Consider the following 23245-nt stretch of genomic DNA (forward strand, 5'->3'; position numbering starts at 1 on the left):
AATTCTATATAAATCCAGCGCGCTAAAGAGACGTTGCAAAACTACGCGCTGAAGTTAGGAAATGTCAGAAATAAGCTTGCCCTCCCTACGGTAACTCGGCTTTCGGGCACAATGACCTCCTGCTGCCTGACATCAGCAGGCCGCAGCCCGGCCAAGACGGGCGCACGGCCCTCCCGCCTCTGGGACCGGCGCCTCGGACACAAGCGAAGCCCTTTCTTTCCCTGCCGCTGACTCACTGCCGGCCACCCCGCGTTCCGCAGCCAGCTCGGGCTCCCCACGCAGCCTGCGGGAGGCGGTCAGCCCGCGGTGGGGCACGGACGAGAGGCCGCAGGCGGGACGCAAGGCCCCGCGGGACACGCCGGGCCCGCCGGCCCCGCTCTCAGGGCCCTGCCGTCGGGCCGGCGCCCCTCGGCCAGAGGCGCGAGCCTCGCTCGGCACCACGCAGGCCTCCCGCTCCGCCCGATGCCGGCGGGCCGCGGCCGCAGGGCCCCGTCGCGGCGGGAGGGCGGCGGAGGCCCGGACGCGGGGCCCGTCCCGGTCTCCATTTCCTGCCCGCGGCCCGCCGTCACCTGACGCCTCTAATGGCGCCGGGCGGCCGCGCGCCCGCAGAGCCGGCACGCCCACCACGTGACCCGCCCTGCCGCGCCCTCCCCTCCCCAGCGGCTGCGGTTACCGCAGTCCCCGGTCCCGCCCCCGGCCCCGCCCCTCCCCTGACCACCCCCACCCGGCCCCGCCCCGCCGCCGCTCCCCTCCGCGCGAGCCCCCACCCTCCTCCTCCCCTCCCCTCCCCTCCCCCCGCCCCGGCCCGGGTCGATGCGCGCGCGCGCGGCCGGCAGCGTCTCCTCACAGCGGCCGCCGCGGGGTCGGCGCTGACGGGGCCTCGGAACCGGCGGCAGCGGCCGGTGCTCCGGAGCGGGGCGACGCCTCTTTTCCTCCCTTCCCTCCCTCCCGCATCCTTCTCCCCGTCCCCCTCCTTCCTCCTTCCCCCGCCTCCGCTCTCCCCCCTTCCCCTCCCCCCCTCCCCCCCGCACGCAGTCACCGCGGTTCCCGGCACGGACAACATGGCGGCGGTGTCGGGGGCCGGGGCTGCGGGCGGCTCTGCCAACGCCGGGGGCCCGGAGATGGTGCGGGGCCAAGTGTTCGACGTGGGGCCCCGCTACACCAACCTCTCCTACATCGGCGAGGGGGCCTACGGCATGGTGTGGTGAGTGCCGGCTGCCGAGCCCAGCTGGGGCAGCGCCCTTGCCCTGAACAACTCCCTCCTTCCCTCCCCGCCGCCCTGCCCGGCCGCAGCCTCCCCGGGGCCCGGCCCCGGGCTCCGGCCCGCCCTTGCGGGGGGGTGGTGTGGGGGGAGAGGCCTGTTCCTTGCCCTCGGGAGAGGGGAAGCCGGGGCTCAAGCATCTCTGCCTCGCTCTCCTCAGCTCTGCTTTTCCCTTCGTGCTTCCCGAGGTTGTCCCTCCGGCATCTCCCTTCCCCTCCCTCGCTGCCGCCCCCTCCCCCCCGCCCCCCCCCCCCCCCCGCCCCAAATTCCTCCATCGATGGGTGCAGCTGAACGTCTCGTTTCCTTTCAGTCGTGCGTTTATTTTCTTGAATATTTTTTTTGTCCCTGCCTCTAGAGTCGGTTGCTCTCTTTATTTTCGCCGTCCCTGTAAGTGTGATTGCAGGCGTTCAAAAAGGGGAAAAGGTCGTAAAATCCTGCTCGCAGCTCCGCGTTTCTCTTTGTGCCCGTGCGAGGGCTCACCTGGCGGCATGTCCCTGAGGTCACGGTTGATAAAAAAAGTGAATCCGTGCATACAAGTTGCTGCCCCTACCTGCCTTCTCTTAGGACGTGCTGTCTGTGCTGCATAGCCTGCCAGATTAGTGTCTAAATTAACATGTATACAGGTGAAAGTTCTCTTCAGCCGTTCTAGCTCTTGGTTATATTGTATCACGAAGACTTGGGTACTAAGTCTCACTAAAAAGCGATTGCGTGTGTTTGCTTTGATAAATACCAGTCTTAAAGAGCGAGGTGAATGAACGAAAAAGTACTGAAAATGTGAACTAACCGGATTAAGAGTGTGAGATCGGGTTTTTTTTAGCAATCTAAATGAGTTGGGATGATGCTGTGTGATGATATATCTAGTGACTGGGTTATAAATTTGACATGCTCAGTGACCTTACTTAGGATTTCATGTTCTGTCTTATATTAGTAAAGCAGGTTAGAAAAAACAAAACTTACTTCTGAAGTTATTTAAGGGATGCAGATGAAAAACTTTTTTTGTTAACGTTTTGTCAACTTTCTTCCAATGCTGCTTCTGTTTCTTCACCATGTTTTTTGACCAGAGGTAGTAAATGAGGTTTACAGGCTATGACTTCACGAAAGCTTTATCAGCATTAATTTCTCTCTCTGATGCTCAATCTTTTGTAAACTAGTGCATTTCTCAGCTAAGGCTCTTCACAGCCTTCAGCTGTATGTTACAGATTTTTATAGCTATAGGTTTTTACATATAGTCATTGAATTGTGCTGGCCTGTTAAGATGAAGTCATCTTGTATGTCAGGATGGAAGCTTTCATCTAGGCCTGAATTTAGCTGGGAGATGAGCCTCTTACAAAGTTTTGAGTTGCGGCCTTCACTTTTTTGCTGTGGGAAGAACCTTCAAAATGTAAATCAGAAAACCTATTTATGGTGTAAAAATATCCTTGTTACTGTTTTAGTGTTAGAAATCACAGCAATATATCCAGTCCAAAACTTGTTAATGCAGCTTATGGTACAGGCTGTGTTTTATTACAGTGTACTTTATCATCTGAGCTAGGACAAGTAAACCTGTGCAGATAATCTCAGTGCTAACTGTGCTGGTTTTACACTTGCCGCCCGATTTAGGAAGGTACTTGGGAATAGTACTTCCAAGATGTATGCTGTGTATAGTCCAGTTCATATCAATGGGGTGTTAAAAGTGTGTTTAACAGGCAACATGTTAAAGCTAAAATATTCCACGACAGATCAGAGATTACAAGAAGCAGTATGATGGCAGTTGATGCCCTTTTTTGGCATCACTATGCTAGTGAGCAGATACAGGGGAAACGGGGCCACTTTCTGCCCCTCCAAATGGTATGTTAAGTTCTATACTGAAACTGTTTCCTCCCCAAAACTATATAAGGTTATCTTTTATTTTAAAACTTACTCTAATAAATTGTGCCTGCTATGAATGCTGTACAAAATTACTAACAAAAAATGCAAATCTGGTTTAGTTGAAATATGAACTTGGCTCCTGTGCTTTCTACTATGAAATTACTAATGTGAAATACTAAATTCGGTATGTTGTGCTCTCAATTATTGCTCTTCTGGCTTGGGTGTGAAATGACAGGGAACAAAGTCTCAATTTCTGTTGTATACTTGATAAGGAAAGTGTTGGATGCACTTGCGGTTAAATGCCATAGCAACTGTAATGTATTGTAGTGCTTAACATACAAGCTACTATGATTAAATAAGGTTACTTATCAATCAACAGACGTATACGTTATGCAGTTTAATACTCTATGTTTCTTATCTTGCTTTGATTGCTAATACAGTGAGGATCTGCAGAAGCTTCTCCCTTGGGGGGCAGGGTAGAGGGCAAGCTGTGAGTGTGCAGGAGATGTTTCCTGCAACTGCAAAATCCATTTAAATTTGTACACATTTGTACGCTGAAGGAAAGCAAAGCAGGCTCTGATGGTTTTGTTTTAGATCCACAGCTAATGTGTACGACTTGGGAGATGCTAGTTATTTACAAGTGCATTGTGCCATAAGTCTTGTTAAATGGAAAACAAGTGACTTAACTCTTAAAATCCTTCATTCTTTTCCTTGTTTTTCCTAATTCTTATTTTTCTGGATGATTGGATTAGGGAGCTGAAAACAGTAATATTCTTTTAATTATAGTAATAAAAGGGCAAACAAAGTATTCTTAGGATAGTGTTGTTACAGTCGGTCTTCCATTTTGATTTTGCAGCAGAGAGAATAATGTTTGAGAAATATTGATCACAACATAAAATAACAGCACAGGAAATAGAGGAAGATGTTGACTGAATAGACTGTACGTGAATGTTCTCTCATCTGTATTTGAAAACCCTTAAAGGCATTTAACTATTTTCCCTAGTGCAGTCATTTTTAACATAATCAAGTTTTGAGTAAAAATAAACTTAACAGAGTAGTACATTTACTGCTATGTTGTGGCTGTACTTTCTACAGCTTTGTAAGCAGAAAAGGCATGTTACCAGGCAAACCCCCATCTTAACGTCCTTCAGTTAAGCTCCACTAAAAATGTTCATCCTTTGATACAGGCTTGCATTTTATTCGGAAGTTTTGTTGCTGGGGGTGAAGTGGTTAATCAGTGGATATCCATGTCAGTGTCCCTTTCTAACCTATTTTTTTGTTTTCAGTATTTCTGCATGTGAAACTAGGGGGTGACCAGAGTGCAAACAAAGTTTTAGCCAAAATCCTCAGCACTTCCTAGGAAGGACACTCTTTGAGCAATTAGTTATTCATACAGTTGTGTTTGTTACTCTGAATTAATTTATCCAAATATATGCAGATGTTGTGGTGTGTCGTGTCCCCGTTCCCCCCCCCCCCCCCCCCTTCTCTTTCACTTAAGAGTTGTTATGATGGGTTTTGGTGTGAAGTTCTTTATGTGACTTTCCTTGTCTTTCAGTGATAGGGGATTATCAACCTCAGAGCCAGCTGGGACTGACTTTCAGACCAAGTCTGAAAGTTTCAAAACTACCTTTCAGACACAATAAAATGTGAATGTTTTTTGAGATTGTCTCCTCCTCCCCAAGTGTGTGGTTTTGTTTTCTTCTGGGGGACAGAAAGGCAACCTGTTAACAGGCCATACTTTAAGCACACTGAAACAGTGATAAAAACATGATAGTGTTGAGCTTTAAATTTCCAGTGTGACTTGTTCTTCATCCAGTTGGTCAGTGGTAATTGGGTGAGGATGATAATCTGACAGTATAAAACAAATAATCTTTTTGGAAAGAAATGGTAAATGGGAATGTGATAGGGATGTTCTGATTTGTATTCTGGGTTTTGGAAGCCCTTCTTGTCATCAGCCTTAATGTGAATGTGAAGTATTATCACTGCTGCAAATAACTGCCTATCAATAATAAAGATGAATGCAGTTGGAAGAAAACAATCTTGAAGCTCAAATCTTGCATTTCTTGGCCTGAATTTGACTGTGTTGTTACAAAGACATCTTTGTGTTACTGATGTGCTATAGAACAGTTATATTAGAAGTTAAGGTAGTCAACAGAAGAACGTTAAAAGTGATACTGAAAAGAATATTTAAAACATTTGGCAGTAGTTTTTTCAAAATTCTGCTCCCTTCTACTGTTTCACGGAAGAGTCCTACTTCTAGAGGACGGATAACTTAAAATGAAATATGAGAAGTATATTCATAAAGACTCGAAACGGGGAAAAAAATATCAGGAATAGGATGATCTGCAAGGCATAGATATTTACATTAAAAGATGAAAATGAACAACTTGATGGGACTGATGGTTGCATAATATTTTCTTTCAAGACTGTCTGACATTACACAAAAAGGTAGCAAGGTAGCGTTTGCATCCCTCTCTGAGGGTCAGCTTGGTGATCTGGGCTGGACTGCTTAGTGGCAAGGATCAGAAACAGCCTGTAATTTTTTTTCTGTTAACTATGGCATTGATCTGGAGAGAGTACCCTTTAATGATAGAGCAAGTATAGAGATTCATGTCACTGTTTATATGTGATTCTAGGGAGCACAGGTTGTGTATGGGTGTCGATATCTGGTAATTAACATGTTCTGGTCTGTGTGATAAGGAGAACAGGGAGCTGATACAAGTTAGCCAACACTAATATGTCCTCCTTAGTGCAAGGATCAGAGTAGAGAATTAGGGAATGTAATTGGTGGCTAGTTATCAGCTTCTTCCCTCTGGGGAGAAGGCTGAGGTAAGCATTTCCCTTCAGTCACTCAGACTTCTAGCACTTGCTTAACCTCATGTGGAAAGAGGAAAGGAGCAATAGGAGCTGCTTTTCCTGCTCTCCCCTGTGATGGGACAGGTGGTCGGCAAGCTGTGCCGTAGGAATCGGGGATGGGACAGCAGCTACTCGCTCTCTGTTCGTATCAGAACTGTCTTTAAGATTTATGGAAGATGAGAGGTAGCAACTTTTCCTGTCTGCCCAAAGTAATGGGATACTGGCTTAACAGTTGAAGAGCGCAGCTCAGGGACAGTTGCATTTTATAAATAAATACACATTTTCTTAACATAGCATAGTCCAGCCCACAGAAACAGATAGAGATAACTTGTGTTATTTTTTTCTTAGGCATGATTTATGGCTTATGAAATAAGGCTTATGCGTTCACAGTATCTGTATGTGGTTGCATCAGTCTGTTTCCTGTACCCCTACATGAGATTCTTGAACCTGTTGCCTGCCTTCCATCAAATTTGACAAATGGTAGAAGTCTTAAAGATGGCAAGTTTATGCAAGTTTCTTAAAAATAGGTATTTTGCTAGAGTGAAGAGATCCTATATGCTGCTCCAATGAGGAAGAGACTGCGTCAGGAGGTCACATATGAGGGGTCAGACTCCCCCAAAGAGACACAACAGATGCCCCAGTTTCACAGATGGATTTATTGGTACTCTTGAGACCAGAAATACGTATTTGTAGGACACCAGGATCTGTTAGTTCAGCGAGCTCCCTGTTTAGGAGTGGGGATCTACAGCCCACAGAAGAGTTAATGCGTACCAACTGAGTAGGTGTACAGCTCAATTTAAGTTGAAAACTAATATGTCGCCAACATAGTAATGTTTTAAATGCTTTTTACGTTGATGCTTTGTCATAGCTTTCAGCTATGATCTAAAAATGGAATTAACTGATCAATTTGATATTTAATAAAAATATTTTATGACGTCTTGCTGTGGAATATTTCGGAGCATAATGTAGGTTCAAAGGCACTTCCTGAGGTCATGTATTCCAACCTCCTACTCAAAGCAGGGCTGATGTCAAAATTAGATCAAGTTGTTCAATTTATCCACTCAGTATTTCCAAAAACTCCAGGAGTGGAGATTCCACAACATCTCTGGGCAGGTTCTGGTTCTAGTGTTAAACCAATTGCCCAGTGAAACTTTTGCCCTTAAAAACAGAGTTTCCCTTGCCACAACTTGTGACCGTTGCCTCTTGTCCTTTGTACTTTTTACCTCTGAGAAGAGTCTGAATCAGTTTTCTCTGTAATCCCCCTTTATGTAACTTAAAAGAGCGATTAGATGCTTTCCACCCCCCTTTTTTTCCCACCTCCTAGCCTATACAAACCCAGTTTCCTCAATCTTTTTCTTGTATGACATGTCCTTCAGTCCCCTATGCATCCTAATGGTTTTCTGCTGGACTTGCTCCAGTACTGGGAGAGAGAAAAACTGGATGCAGTATTCCAGATGCGGCCTCACAACAGTAATCACTTTGGTTGACCTGCTGGCCACACACTTAATAACGCAGCCCAGTCCATGGTTAGCCTTCATCGCTGTGAGCAGGCGCTGCTAATGGATGAAGTTAGGTGGTGTTCTGGTAACCTAGAAAATACTTTTACTTGCACTTAAAGTGAAGTATTTTAGGAACTTTTCAAATAATGTCTGAAAAAAACCCAAACAACCCAAACCCTGCAACATTTTATTAAGTGATTTCAATTGTATTTAATTTTGATTTCCAAATTGCTCAAATGAAGTGTATGGAGCCATAAAGATATTTTTAGAATATAACTTTTCTTTTACTGTGTTGTAAGGTAAATTAAATTAATAGTGTATGTGAAATGCAGCAAAGAGTAGTTTGTTTCAGGTGATTTATCTGTGTAAAACCTAGATGCTATCAATTGCTAGGTCAGTTATTAAAGACAGTTGTTTGCTTGTGAATGAATCTCCTTTTCAGAAGGGAGCTTTGCTTTATTACAACTTTCAGGCATATAAAGAAGCTATTCTCAAACTCATCCTTTTGCAAGGTACATTAGAAGCCAATTATGCATTACTTATCAGTTATCAGCTTTGGCCAGGTAGATTAATCAGATCCAAGTAGTACTAAATGTCATTAATTCAGATGGGGTTATTCGATGAGATGTTGGCACATACTTTGGCAAGCGAGGTTTCCCATACCGCGTCGGTGTGCAGTAGGTCGGTTTCTGTTTCAGAGAGCATTCCTGCCTCCGCCTCTGTCTGCTGGTGAGAGCTACCGCGGAGCCAGCCCCGTGTCCCCCGCAGAAGGGACTGCGCCCAGGCTCCCACCCGGGAGGCTGCTGGTGCCCTGGCAGCCCCTGCACGCTGGCTGAAGGAAGGGCTGCCCAGAGGTTGCTGTGTGCCTCCCCAGGCCCAGTTGCCTCTCAGCAGAGGATGAAATACTAATTTGTGTGTGTGTGTATAAAAAAAATAAAAATAATATGTGGCTTGTAGAAAGGCTTTAATAGAAATAGTGTTCTGTTAGATTTGGGCAGAATCTTCACGACTGTCCAGTTCTTGGTGGAGTTGTGCATGAGTTTTTACTATCTATGTTGCTTAGCAGTACCTAAAACTACAACAACCTAAGTTCTATTAAGGGAAAATCTCTTCCCTTGGAAGTTCTTCTTTTGTATTTTAAGAGAATTTTCATAAAATACTGAAATGCACTGTGGTGATTAGAATGCAAATGAGAGTTTTTGTTACACGGTAGACAGTAATTTGTCTGTGTTGTTGGTATGTTTTAAGTACCAGCAACTTGCAATTAGGTTTACAGTTTATAATATGCAATTACTTCATTTTGCAGTTTTTCTTAAAATTAGCAGCTGTCACTGCAGTACCTTACTTCTCGCTTGTTTGGAGGGAAGGCACTTTGCTCCACCAAATTTTGCTGATGTGTCTAGAATAAAACCTGAAGTCATTTGAGCACCGCAAATCAATACTCCCCAAATTGCTTCAGTCCAGAATTTGCCCAATTTTATTGGGATTTGAATGGTGCAAAGTACCCCAAATGACATTCAGGCTGACTTTTTATATTGGATTTTTCTGAGTGTTTCATAATTGTGAAATATCTTCTTTTTAGTTACAGTAGCCAACATGTCTTAATGCTGATACCCTGTCTGAACAAAACACAAAACTGTTAATATGTTGAGGGGCTAGGGTTTACTGTTGGTATGTCTTTCTAAAAAGATGGAAAAAACGTGCAAAAAATGCCTTGTAAGTTGATACTGAAGGGAAGTAACTTCTGATAGTGGTAAGATGCACACTTGCTGCTAGTGGGTTGGGGTTTTTTTGTGTTTTGTTTTGTTTTGCTAGTGGAATACTGAACTAACCATGGCAGTGTGGACAGTAGCAATGAGCTTGCTTTCTCTAGTGCTTTGTGATAGTTTTCATTTTGCACTGATGTTTCTACAGGTTTAGGAAAACTTCTGCTTCTAAGTATGCATAAATGATTTTCTTCAGTGATTTCTTTCTTTATTTTCTGTTGGAGTGAAATACTGTGAACTCTCTCAAGATTTAGATTGTGTGGAATCAATTAAATAAGCTAATTACTGAAAATTACAGTAATTGCTTGGATCTTGTGTTTTTTTCCTTTTTTCTAAAGCTGATTTTAGGAGGAGTATTTGGGATATAAGTCGAATTAGAAACTTATTAAACAGAAGAGTAAACCACCTTGGGGGTTTTGTTAATACTGTTACCACTCACGGCTCTCTGGTAGTGCTCTCCCTTCTCTCTAGGAAAGGGGAAATGTTTCCTACACACATTTATGGTGCCTGCTTTGCTGCTGGGGGATGGTGGTGGTTGTTTTCGAGGCTCTGGAGTAACACTGGTTATGTAACTGACCTGCTGTCCCTGTCTTGGTGGCTTTTCGATGCCTCTTGAGAAGCCATAAGCACAGGAGGAGGAAGTCAGCACTTCATCGGCTCGTGTGTGGAGGTTTAGTTTTCACGACAGTTGGGCCTAGACACTTAGGCTGTGGTTTCCATGACTGACTTGTGCTGATCTCAAGCTGTGCTGCTTCTAAAGGGGCAGCCTTTCCTTCCATGCCTTGCGTCATGTCATTCCTTCCTCTGCTCTTGTGCTGGTGTTTACACCCCTGTAGAGTTAGCTGTGTTGGAAAACTGATTTACCTGAAAAGTTACTTCATGAAAAATAAAATTTAAATGTGGTAAGTTGATGTGACTGACGCAAAACCCTGTGAGTGCTAGTGCTGACGCAGGAAGGGAATAGGAATATGCAGGTAAAGACTTCTTACTGTTCCTGTTTGTAAGCTGTTTTGACTTTGAGCTGCTTCAGTTCTCTGAACTGGCACAAAGATAGCCATTGATCCAACCAAAAAAGTGAGAAAGGGGCAGGGTTGTTGGGCACAAAAAGAAGAGTGAACCACAACCACTCCTTTTAGTACACTGAGCTCTTAGGTTGTCTCGGGTGTCGTTGAGCTCTCCCAATTTTACCCTGAAGTTGATTCCCACAGGAATCGTCTTTAAGTTTATATAGAGAGAAGAAAGATAGTGGTATTTAATATCATAATATCTTATCAAAAGCAATAGATGCTTTTGGAATGAGGGGTTTATTTCGCAGCTAGCCAGAGGGCCTTTAAACATAACAGTGAAGTTTGCCTAAATGTTAAATTTGGTGTAGATGCTGCCGAAGGAAATATGGGCAGCAGAGAACCTGTAAATCTAAAATGGTGAGGATAAGTGGGAAGGCAAGAAGTAGACAAAATACTAAGATGTAAGAGTTGTATATTTGCTGAAGGCCAACTTGAACTGAAGTGGCATAAAATATAGTAGGCATATATGATGATTTGAAGTCACAGTGCTTCACAGCTAAAGGTATAGAAAGAAACATACATACTGGAAGAGATTGAGAAATGTGATTTCCGCCCCCCTGGAACAACTAAGATTGATCAAAACTTCATTAAGTTAAATGACATCTTTAGCCAAACAGTACAGAACCCTGGGTGAAATAGCTAATATTTTTCTAATACTAATGTTGAGGTGTAGTTCTAGAATTGTTGCTTTTCATGGTTCTGCTTAGTCAGTGCTAACAAAACACAAATCATCTGGTCTGCCACACCCGGGATTATGAATTGCCTGAGCTTCTGGCAAAAGTAATTTATTTAACAGATTCCATTTTGCAGGACTAGCTATTTGTTTTCAAAATACTAGGAGTGATCTAAGGAATTAAACTATTAAGTCATTATTATGTGCATAGTAAATAGAATAAAATTGTAATGCTTTGGAAGGTTCCATCGGATTCTACTTTTCAAATTCTGAAAAATAAAATTGTGCCTTTGTAATCTATTAGAATTTTTTAAGTAGATACATGAAAACAAATCTCCTATAGGAGGTTACAAAAGTGCCTTGAGAATTTGTGGTGTGAAGGGCAATAACCTGTAGTAGATCAGAAATTGACAAAGAGTAAAATCACTGATGAGTAATTATTCACTTTTGTCATGGGAGTCGGCATAATTGTACCAGAAACCTTTAATATTAGGATTGATTTGGAATGTTATGAGAAAGATGACAGAAAAAGTAGGTGGTAAAGGTGAAGGTAATGCAGTTACATTTTGACCCAGTAAGCTTCAGAGCTTAACTAAAAGCGTGATAGGGCAGTCTGCAGTGATTACTTCGGCACCTTGCTATGGACTTGTGATAAAATAAAGGGCACTGATTTAGAAAGGATATTTATTTATTTTCCCCCTTGTTGGAAAGAAAAAAAAAATCAATTTTATTAGAAATACAAACAAAAATAGGTTGTTTAGGTATCTTCTATAATAAAAACAAACCAAAATCATAGCAGTGGTGAGCAACATACGAGAAGGGTTAGGAATATGGATAAACTCATGAGGAGTTTGTAATGTATGACAGTTGCTTTGCAAAGGGGTCATGATAAAAGGTTTAGAAACGGATTCATATTTTCTTCGCCCCAAAGCAATAATCTATCCACTGATACTAGAATCCTGACAAATGACAAACTGCTTAAAAAAACCCCTAACAACCCCAAAACAAAACGAAGATTTTCAAATAGCATGCAATTAGGAATTTTTCGGGTAGGGCCAGATTAATACTAATGCAAATTGGATCACATTTACTATGCGGTTACTTTGATGTTCTCATGTTGCTCACATCTCCCTCTGCTGCCATTTTTGTGCCATGAGAAGCAAGAAAATGGGGAGAAATTGTCAGTGAGTTTCAGTGTCTGTGGGCAGCCATATGTCGCAGCACAGTGCATATGCTCTTTCTTTCCTTAGCAGAAACAAGACTTAAGATAAATCTGAGGTCATCCTGCAATTTGTAACTTGAGGTAGTTTTCCGACACACTTGACAAATGGTGGAGAATTCAGCAATCAGATAATTATGAGAAGAGGTCTGTTTCTTAAACACTCAAACTTTTGGCAATTCGGTATGTAATTCTTGTATCTAAGCTTACTCTGAAGCATCTCAGTTTTGAATTCAAGATTTTTGGCCTGTTCTTTCATTCTAAGCTGTTAGTGCTTATGCATTTTTCCCAAAGACTGAGAAGATAATACGTACAGCTGTCTTTTAATAATCAATGGGGAATGTCTGCAGCATGCCCATAGATAGTTCGAGTGCTGAATTACAACCTATCTGACTTTTGTCCCTCAGAGTAGGATGAAGAAGTATGTAGTGCTTGTGTTCTTAAAGTTGTTATAATCTTTTTGTGGCTTGAAAAGCAACTAGAGCCTCAAGGCTGAGTTATGTTTTGTTTGGGTTTGTTTTTTAAGAATCTAATATTTAGGTAGCTCTCCATTTTCATGGATCTTCTAACTTTCCTACATGGTAGGAATTAGTCTGCAAAATTAAATCTTTAATGGAGAAAATTAGAAGCTTATTAAGATGCCCTTATTTGTATAGTTTATTTCCTGAATTCACAACTGAGAAGGCTGGGAGGTGTTCCATTATGGAGAACCTCTTCTAGAGAAATCTACTAAATCAAAATGAAAACTCTGAGCAAGACATGGGCAGTCTTTTCATAAACTGAGGTCTGTTAAAACAAGGCAAATATATCCTAATATGAATGGGCACCTTTTCCTTTTAAAACCAGGTTCTGGAAGTTAGTGCTAATAAAAAAGGTCTAATGAATAATATACTTATTTATCTTCAAAAATATTATGAATAAATGGAATAAAGTAACAAATATTTCTAGTAAACATAGGTGTTTACAGTTGGGGACAAAAAGTATATTCAGCGGTATAAAAATGACACATTACTGGATGTCCTCAAATCTGAAACTGTCTTTGACTACTTACTTTCTTTTTCCAGTCTTTCCTCTTTGGTAAAAGGAGAATACAGCATAGCTGCTCCCTGTATTCCAATAATCTAGAATCAGAAACTAATTATTCTGAAGAATCTGAAAGGGTTAATATCTGATTGTAAAAAAGAACCCCAAACAGTCCCTTCCACAAATCTGCACCCATAACACCACCTTCCCCCACCCGCAAAAATTGTTGAACAGGCTGTTATGGTACTGCTGGTTATTACTATATTATAATACTGTGTTATTTTACTTACAGCAGTCTTAAAAATAAGTTTAAGCTATTTGCATTGTAACTTGATAAATGTCAGCATGTTGTAGAAATGTCCGCAATTGAGCTAAATGTAGACTGAATAAAAAGATTGAAGATCTTTACAGATCATCTTGTTTGCTGGGAATTATTTTTGCCTTTCCTCTCCTGGTTGCAAGCAGAATTATTCAGTATTTCAGAAAGATTCTTATCCCTGGATATGCCCTTGGAATCTTGTTTCCACAGCAACACAAAGCTACTGATAAAACATCCCTTTTAAACTTCAAATCAGTCTTTTATTTAGAGTTGTAATTAGGATGTTTGCCAGTAGCGTTGTGTATTTTTATGTGTATGTATGCATATGCTGAAAGCAGCCTGTAAAACAGCCATAAGGTGAATAATCCTAGAAGTGTTGGAAGAATATCCCAGGATGGGGTAAGCCTTCAGGCAGCATGGCAGAGGAGTGTACTGAGGATGGGGGTGCCGACAGAGTAGGCAGTTGTTTTTCAATGGTTATATGAAGAAATAGCCCTCTGTGGGATGTAACTATTGCCAGGAGCTGGCTCCTTTCCTCCCGGCAGCTGCAGCATGCTCTCACTTGTTCCAGTTCTGCTCCGAAATGAAACATGTGAAGAATAGAAATGGATGGAAGAACATGCAGCAGCCATTGTGGGTAGAAGGAGCTAAGCTTTGGCACTTGTCCCAATCTGTCTGGTGAAAATCTTTCCTTCCTTGAGAAGGAGTTAATGGGAGAGGGGCTACATGTTACAGGTTCATCTGAGCAATTAGCGTGTTGTTCTTTGTAGGCCGCTCAGATACTGCAGTGCACTTTCTGGTTACCGCGTTTGGAAGCAGCCCCACCCTGGACTCCTTTTTAAAAAGGAAGTTAGTACCGAGGCAGTAGAAGGATAAAATACTGGCTTTAAAAGTTGTGTGGCACAGCTTCTTGGGTTATAAGTGCTCATTTGTTTATTTTGTACAGCTGTGCAAGATGTTTTACTTAGTCAAAACTTTGTTATATATTTACAAGATACTTTAATATTAGGAATGATAAACTGTACTGCTAGGGCTTGTATTGATTTTCGTGTGGTGTCTTTAAAAATATCTAAATAATGGTGCTATTGCAGGTTGTCACAGGATAGTAACCACAGCCCGAAATAGGAATAATGTTGTGTATACTAGAGTTGGGCAGTTGCAAAATCTATATTTAAATTTATCACATTACAGATAAATAGCACTCACAGCTGAATGGTTACATCAGCTTGTGAAGCTGCACATCGTTGGGGTGGAAAGAAATCCTTCCTTCTGAATATTTAAAGTGTCAGTAACTAGATTAATCATAATGTGAATAACACACAGATGGTTAAAGGGAAAGTTCCATGTGCAGTGACTGGTACCTGTGGTTAATGATTAGAAACTAAAAGCTATAAATTAGCGCTTTAAAAGTTGTTAGTCTGTGAACTGTTATTCCCACTTTACAGATTTATAACTTCTCTGGAAAAAAGTCTAGGTAATAGAAGGTTCTTGCGCTTGGACGGAGTCACAGTTACCTGCTTCAGTGAAAATCTAAACAGTTGTTGTGAGATTTAGTAGAAGCTGCCAGGAGCTTCTAGTAGAAGTCTAGACAACTAGGTTAGACTGTGCACACTGGGACAGCACTTCCAGAATGCAAATAATCTAAATTTAGGATGCACTGGGTGGTGGATGGGATGTATATGTGGAGCTATTCCTTTTTGGACTGTAGGGGGAGCACAGGTGATTATTAGCCATAAAATTAGATCTCTAATTCTAGCTAAGGCTAAGCAAGGTGAATCCTGCGTTAAGTGATAAGCTGTTATATTAACTGCACTGAGTTAATGCATCGAGGTTTGGATTTGCACTTTTTATAGTTGTTTCATTTGTGAACACTACAAATGGATACTGTGTATGAGCAGCATATTTATTCAGCAGAGTTCTGGAGAGTAGTGCGTAAATCTGGTGTGATGGCGGTTGGATGGAGATTGTCAGGGATGGGGACAGCTTTGGGAAATGTTTCAGTCTGACCTACAAAGGACCCAATTTTGTTAGTTTACGGTGTTTCCTAGGTAGTGAAATAGATACTGCTGTATGGTTTCATAGGCCAAATAGGTGCCTGATTGTAGCATATGTGCATGAGAGAACACATGACTCTTGAGTTCTACTGGAGTTCAGTCTAATATGTAGCTCTTACAGTTTTCTATAGCACGTGTCAAATTGTAAAAGCACTGTTTTTTAAAGGGTCACAGTTTACTCAAAGCTATATTTGCTTTGAGGGCTTTGTCTCTATGTGAAATGGTGTTAACTTTATAATACAGATCCTCTGTGTACCTGTATTATGCATGATATTTAAAATACTATGCATGAGCAAGTGTACCTAACTACTTGTATGATTAGCTTCTTGCTCATAGGAATTAGATAATATTTCATACGTTTAATGAAGTTGCAGAAAAGCTTATATTTCAGAAAGCGTGACAACAGAAATAAATACAGAGTCTCTTTTACTGTTCAGCTAGATAGTATTTTGGTTTTGCTCTTCTTAGCTGAGGCTTTGCAGTGGTAACAGCAATGCATGCTTAGCTACATTAGCATGGTGAGATCTTCTGATATAACAGAAGAATGACTGTGTGCAGAATGTACACTGGAGAGGAAATTGATTGCATCTTTACTGCAAATAGTCAGCTTTTTTCCACACTGAATCATATGTTTTATGGTTGAACCATCTGAAAGCAAAATTACCCATCCTCTTTTAAATAACAGCATAAACCTTTTGCTAAGAAAATGCTTCAAGAACTGTAAGTGAAATAGCTACAAGAGAGGAAATCTTGGTATATTTAATTGATGAATTCAAGTTCATTGAATCTGTATAAGGAAGGATGCATGTTTTTCATCAATAACCAACCTTTGCTTGAGAAGCAATAACTTAGAGATTTATCAAATATTGTAAGACACTAGGAGCTTTTATTTAAGCAGCATCAATTGGTAAATACTGCCTTTTTCTGCTCTGCATAGCTGCTGCTGTCCAGTACTTTGAAAGGAAGTAAGATTCTGCATTGTGGGAGAAAAGAATATGCTTAAGTCAATACAAAGAAGGAGGTAGGAGGTTTGTTTGTAATGATAAAATGCTCCATAGGACTCTTTCATTTCTTTCCCAAATACAGGTTGTTCATGTTTCAGAATTATTTCTAGTTTTGTTTTCTGCTTGTGACTTATCTTACTGGTATATTGTAAACACCGCAGGTGATTAACTGATTAACTAAGAAAATTACTGTAGATGAAGTGCTCTTGAAGGCTATGCCAAGTTCCACTTGTGGCACTTTGTTATTATCTGTTTTGGGACTTATGAACTGCTAACGTGTTATCTGTACATATGTAATAGCAACAGTTGTAATGAATACTTGCTTAGCATGTGGAATTTCAAAGCACCCTGTAGAGCATTTGAGTTCAGTGTTTCTAGAGGCAAATAAATTGTGCAGTCTGTCTGTGGTTATAAACCGGAGTTACAGATGCAGACAGGTCAAAGTGAATCTGCGGAAAAATCATGCAAAAAGGATGTCACTACATATGCATGAGTTGTATGAAGAGCTTACTGGCAGCACAAATTCTATGTCATTTTTAATAATGAAAGTGGGAAATGTTAAACACTTTTGCTTACAGTGGTAACAGTACTGTCTCAAAAACACCTTGTTGCACTATAAATCTGCTTAGTGGTAGAAGAAACTTGACGTGGCCAGGCATTTGAATTCCTTTTAGGTCTTCTTTTCTAATTGGATTTTCATATTTCATTCTGCTTTACCTGATCACCAGATACCTGGACATCTAAGCAGAGTAAGGCCAATTAAGAGAGTTTCAAAGAATGTTCTGGGACTTGATTATAGAAAACTGGTGGAATGTAAAGCCTGTTTGGCTAGTATGTTTATATTTTTATATTAAATTGTTGAGGCTAACAGAAATGTTTAAATGTAGGGTTGATTATTTTTTAATTTCCAAACAATGCAGTAGTGAGCAAAAAAGAAATTTGAAAGGAACAAGAATCACATACATACATTTAAATTCTAATTAATTAAATTACCATATACTTTTAATACGAAGAGAAATTATTATGAGATACTTTTTTATTCATGTAAGCAAGACCATAGAAAGCATCCTAAAATTTGTAAGGATTCATAACATTTTTACTAAATAATAACCTGAGTCCAAATTTTAGACAATTATGTATGTTTTACTGAGCCTTTTTATTAGGCTCAGGCTGTGATATTCTTCATAAATGCATAGGCATTTTGAACAGAAATGCTGAGACTGCTTTATTGGTATAGCTAGGAATGCTGTTCTGACCTTCTGAAATGACAGTGCTGTAAATGTAGCAGCCAGCATGTTTGTTAATATGGGTCACAATCAGCATATTACTTTGTACTGCTGCTTGCTTTCACTTTGTGTTGTTGGATACATTCTTTCTCTTCTCGAACTCTGTTATCTTTGGAATTGAACTTGGAAAGGTGTTTTCACAAATCCTCCGTCCCTTTTGTTCTTCCATGTTCTTCATGGAGGTGCCGACAGTGTAGCTCGATGGAGGAGTAAAAGGTTGTGAAAATTGGAATTACTTGCAGGAGTTAGATACAGGATGTGGAATTCTGCTGCTTGAAAGGTGATTTCTGAAGGCTTTTCTGCGTCCCAAAGTCAATGGCTTAACTCAAGACGAACTTTTTCTCTCAAATTTCTTGATTATAGCATATCAGAAGAGACTTAAACTTGTTTGTTCCGCAGGCTGATAAAGATGATGAATACTTCTTTCTTTGTTTAGGTACCTGAGAATCAGCAGGCTTTAAGTTGGGAAAGCTAGTGACCTCTAGATACCCAAATTGGCTGGTGATAGAACAACAGTATTTTGTCCGTTCATCTAACAAAAAGATACGTGCTGCTGTCGCCACTCTTCATTTGATAAAAATAAACATTAAACAAATGCACCACCCCTATATTCAGTTGAATTCACACTCTTGGCTTTCTGAATTGAATGAATTTAATATTCCTTTAACTAACGTTATTGATTCTCTTCTAGTTCTGCCTATGATAACGTCAACAAAGTTCGAGTTGCTATAAAGAAAATCAGTCCTTTTGAGCATCAGACATACTGCCAGAGAACTCTGAGAGAGATTAAGATCCTACTGCGCTTCAGGCATGAGAATATTATTGGAATAAATGATATTATCAGAGCTCCAACTATTGAACAAATGAAAGATGTGTATCCTTTTGAAGTTTTAAGTTATCCTCCGTAGTTAGTGATGGTTGCTACCTTTTCTGTTTTGACTATTTCCTCCTTTTCATCCTCTTCCTTACTAAATTTTATTAAAAGTTGGCTTCTACTATTGTAAATTTAAGGGGAAGTTCCTAGTGTTTGATCAGTTTATAGATACATAGGTAGATTTGATATGTAGGTGAACACTAGTTTTGTCTGTTCTTTTTTAGGAAAAGAAAAAAATGATAATTTATCTTCCAAGGCAAAGAACTCAACATTGTGGAGATGACTTAGTTTAGTCTCTTAATCCTAAAACTATATTTGCTCTTAATAGAGCTGTTAGAACTGATTGCTTTGAGAAGGAAATTAAATGGCCAGACTCTGCTATAATTATCTACAGTTTTCTTAAAGAATAGAATAGATACATCTGGGGGGAAAAAAAATTAAGATAAAGCAAAACACAACCTGCAGTTTTGCAGTGCTTTCTGCATATGTGAGAAGTCTGAAACTGCACATGGGCAGGTAAACATGCTTGATTAATATGTGCAAATCTGGCTTTTTTGTTATACTAATTGTTTTTTCATGGGAAACTTGGCTTTGTGTAGGTATGACTTCATGTGGATATCTAACGTATGAAGTAGTCTTAGTTGGGAGGCTCAATGTGAGATACAAGGCCTAGTTTAGAGTCAAGCAGCTTAATTTCCCCAAGTCCGTGTGTATTGGTTCTTATCAGTTTTGTGGGTCTTTGCAGATATCTGCCAAATAAAAGGCATAAGTGCATGCAGGCAGAAATTGAATTGAATCTAGGTCAAATGTTTTCACTTCATAAATTATCAAGATATTGTTTGAGTTCGGTGGGTCTTAGGGGTTCTCAGGTTGGATTTCTGTGGCCATTTTGACTAATATAAGTGCATGCTGCCTGTAAAAAGATGTCCTAGTTGTGTGATCCAATCTGAATACCCAGAGGATAGGATGGGAACGCCCAACTGGAATGGCAATAGTAGAGTGTTTTCATGAAATCCTATTTCGGTGAAAAGAGATCATGGAACTACACCCCAAGGGTTTTGCAGCCAAACTGAATTAAGGGAGAAGCAAATTTTACTTAACTCATTCCTGACAAAGCAGAAAAAATTCACTTCTCTTTAAGTTCATTTCAGTCTTAGGGGGAGGGAAAAAAAAAAAATCATCTGACTGAAAAATATTAGGATTTCATTTTGGTAAGCAAAGGACTGGTGTGTTCAATGTAGCATAATAAATATATGGTAAAGGAGAACAACAGCTGAATTTCTGAGATGGAGAGGTGGCAGAGAACACTCATCAGAAATGATCAGATCTTCTACCTTTATGCTTTTATGCAACCAGAAGCAAGTACCTCAGAAGCTTATTACTCATTAAACTAAAACCCAGCCTTTATTTCTTGGCAAGCAGAATAGGAATCTGATCATATCAAGATTCCAATAAAAATCAGGCTCTAATATAAAGAAATAGAGGTTTATGATGATTAATTTGAGAGGACCACATGCCGGTGCCTCCTAATTCTGTAAAGGGCTGCATAATGTAACAGGATTGATTTACAAGAAGCAACTACATAGTTTCATAATTGTCATGAAACAGAAAAAAAAAAGAGAAAAATTGTTACAGAAGTTTCATTGGGGTACTGTATGTTCATATCTAATATGACACCATGTTTGTTTTGCTGCCTTACATCTGATGCCTTACAGATACATTGTGCAAGATCTTATGGAGACAGATCTTTACAAGCTCTTAAAGACTCAACACCTCAGCAACGACCACATTTGTTATTTCCTTTACCAAATTCTGAGAGGGTTAAAATATATCCATTCAGCCAATGTGCTTCATCGTGACCTCAAACCTTCAAATCTGCTGCTTAACACCACTTGTGATCTCAAGGTTAGTTGAAATTTCTTACAAGTTTGCTCCCATGGTCTTCATAAACTACCTGCTATAACCGTTTATGTGGTTTTGTTACTGGGGATTAATGTGATTTTTATCGTGGAAAGGTTGCCAAAACGTTATTGGTTTTGATAAAATAATTATTAAGATTTGAGTGACTAAGAACTCACTGTTATGCTATTTTAATGAGTGCATCACTGTTTCCATCTGGAGGCTGACTTTGAAACAGCCTCTTTGAATCACTGAATAGTTTGGGTTGGAAGGGACCTTAAAGATCATCTAGTTCCAACCCCTCTGCCGTGGGCAGGGACACCTTCCACTAGACCAGGTTGCTCAAAGCCCCATCTAGCCTGGTCTTGAACACTTCCAGGGATGGGGGATCTACAACCTCTCTGGGCAACCTGTGACAGTGTCTCACCACCCTCACGGTGAAGAGGTTCTTCCTAATATCTAATCTAAATCTACCCTCTTTCAGTTTAAAACTGTTACCCCATGTCCTATCACTACACTCCCTTTTAAAGGGTCCCTCCCCATCTTTCCTGCAGGCCCCCTTTAGGTACTGGCAGGCTGCTATAAGGTCTCCCTGGAGCCTTCTCTTCTCCAGGCTCAACAACCCCAACTGTCTCATGTTGTCCTCCTAGGGGATGTGCTCCAGCCCCCTGATCGTCTCTGTGGCCCTCCTCTGGACTTGCTCCAACAGGTCCATGTCTTAGGTTGGAGGCCCCAGAACTGAACACAGTACACAAAGTTAGTAGAAGTGAAAGCTAGGTGAAAATACATATCTGAAGCAGAATTGTGTTTACCTAGAAAGTAAACTCAAAACTGTGTATATTTCAAGTCTTAGTTTCTCTGTTTAAACTGCTAAGTGTTCATTGTTGGAAAAGGGCTTCATATTAGTGGGCAACTAAAATGGTGTGTGAAATTCAGTGCTGATTAAATGCCTAGCAATTACTTGGAGAGAGAACGTTCCTAATTTATATTTCCTGTAATGGGCTTTGTACTAGTTAATACTACAGAAGGATGATCTTAGAGCCGTTATCATTCTTGGAAAATGTCAGCTCAATGCTTAGTGGCATTCAGTAAAGGAAACCAGGTGTGAAGAATTAGAACAGAAATAGAGAATAAAACAGAAAACATGACATTCTGTAACTTTCTGTTGGTTTTGAGTCTTCAGTTCTGTGTGACCATAGTTATCACATTCTCCCTATGGTATCCTTTTAAAACGAGGAGACCAGGACTTAAAGGTACTTCTCTCTGTATCAGGAAGAACTATTTAGCCTAGGTCTCACCTGCTGGAAGATACTGCTTGAGGAAATGAAGGAATACAATGGAATTTGCTAAAATTGTTAGTGGCATAGGGAGGGTGAATACAGAACAATTGTTCACTGTCTTTACCTATTAAAAAGGCTGGGGGGGGAATGAAAGAGCAGGTGGCATGCTCAGAGTGAAAGGACATAGTAGTTAACTTGCAGCATTGTTAAGCAGTGGTATTTGGTACCACAGAGCACTGTAGGTATTACAGATAATGTGACTTAACACCAAGCAAGTTATTAGAAGAAAAAGCTACTGAATGCTGTCTCTGGTTGAGAGTCCTATGGTGGCAAATCCATGGAAGATGAGAAAGGCTAGTAGAGAAGCATTGGAGTGTGTTCCCTTTTACACTTTACATTTTGTATTTGCTGTCGGCCACTAATGGAGCAAGATTATGGAACTTATATTACTTTGATCTGAGGTGGTACAACTGTGTGTGTTGCATACTGTGTTGCACCTAATTACACTTTGTTTTTTGTAGTAGCTCTAATTTTCTCATTTAAAATAAAAAAAGGGCAAACCAAAAATACCCTCTTCAAAATGTAAACCAGTTGCTGGCTGTACAAGTTTGTCACAATTCCAAGAAAAGTCCTTGCTGTTCATATGCTGGTCCATTCTAAATACTGGTTACACTATCAGTTTGCTTTACATTCCCACTGCTACTTGTCAGCTTTTCCTAATGCATGGTACTGCTGGACTGGTCACCTCTGACTCTTGCTATGGGATTTCAGCAGCTGTTATTACATCAGATCCCTTCAAGGCATTAACCTCTTCATGAAAGAAATGGAGTAAAATCTACAATGACTGTGTGATAGAAGCAGGAAAGAACAGTTTGAGTGTAGCTCTGTGTTATGTGCAATTAAAGACAATGAAATAAAATAATAAAAGGCAATGTTTTAACACCAGTAAGATGGTATTGAAAAAGTAAGCTCGTTGTATGACAAAATAATACAATATGACCTTAGTGAGGACTGTTACAATTTCTTTATAAGATTTAAAAAACAGAATTCCACTGCAATATGTGCTTCCTAGTTCAGAATATGTTAGTCTGTATGACAGACTGTATGCTTTTTCATAACCTAAAGGGAACTCTGGTGTTGTGTTAATACCACATCTAAATTTTAAACAACAGAATTGGAGAGAAAACTAGTACATGTTAGGCCTTGTCTGATGAATGTTGAACTTGTACTAACTTGTTTCTTTTAGGGCTGTTCTGCAAGTCTGTGTCAGCTATGTACATATGCATGCTTACAAAGTTGTTTATTGTACATAAACTC

General features: G+C 40.5%; 1 protein-coding gene across 1 annotated transcript in view; it reads left to right on the forward strand.

Moving 5' to 3' along the window:
* The first annotated feature begins 798 nt into the window (after positions 1 to 798).
* The window catches only part of MAPK1 (mitogen-activated protein kinase 1), a 39819-nt gene continuing 17372 nt past the window's right edge, over positions 799 to 23245 (forward strand). The window contains exons 1-3 of the mRNA XM_049805803.1: positions 799 to 1204; positions 18567 to 18749; positions 20465 to 20654. Coding sequence (XP_049661760.1) covers positions 1062 to 1204; positions 18567 to 18749; positions 20465 to 20654 — 516 coding nt within the window. The 5' untranslated portion in view covers positions 799 to 1061. The remainder of the gene's footprint in view (positions 1205 to 18566; positions 18750 to 20464; positions 20655 to 23245) is intronic.

Source organism: Accipiter gentilis, chromosome 7, assembly GCF_929443795.1.
Source record: "Accipiter gentilis chromosome 7, bAccGen1.1, whole genome shotgun sequence".
NCBI lineage: Eukaryota > Metazoa > Chordata > Aves > Accipitriformes > Accipitridae > Astur > Astur gentilis.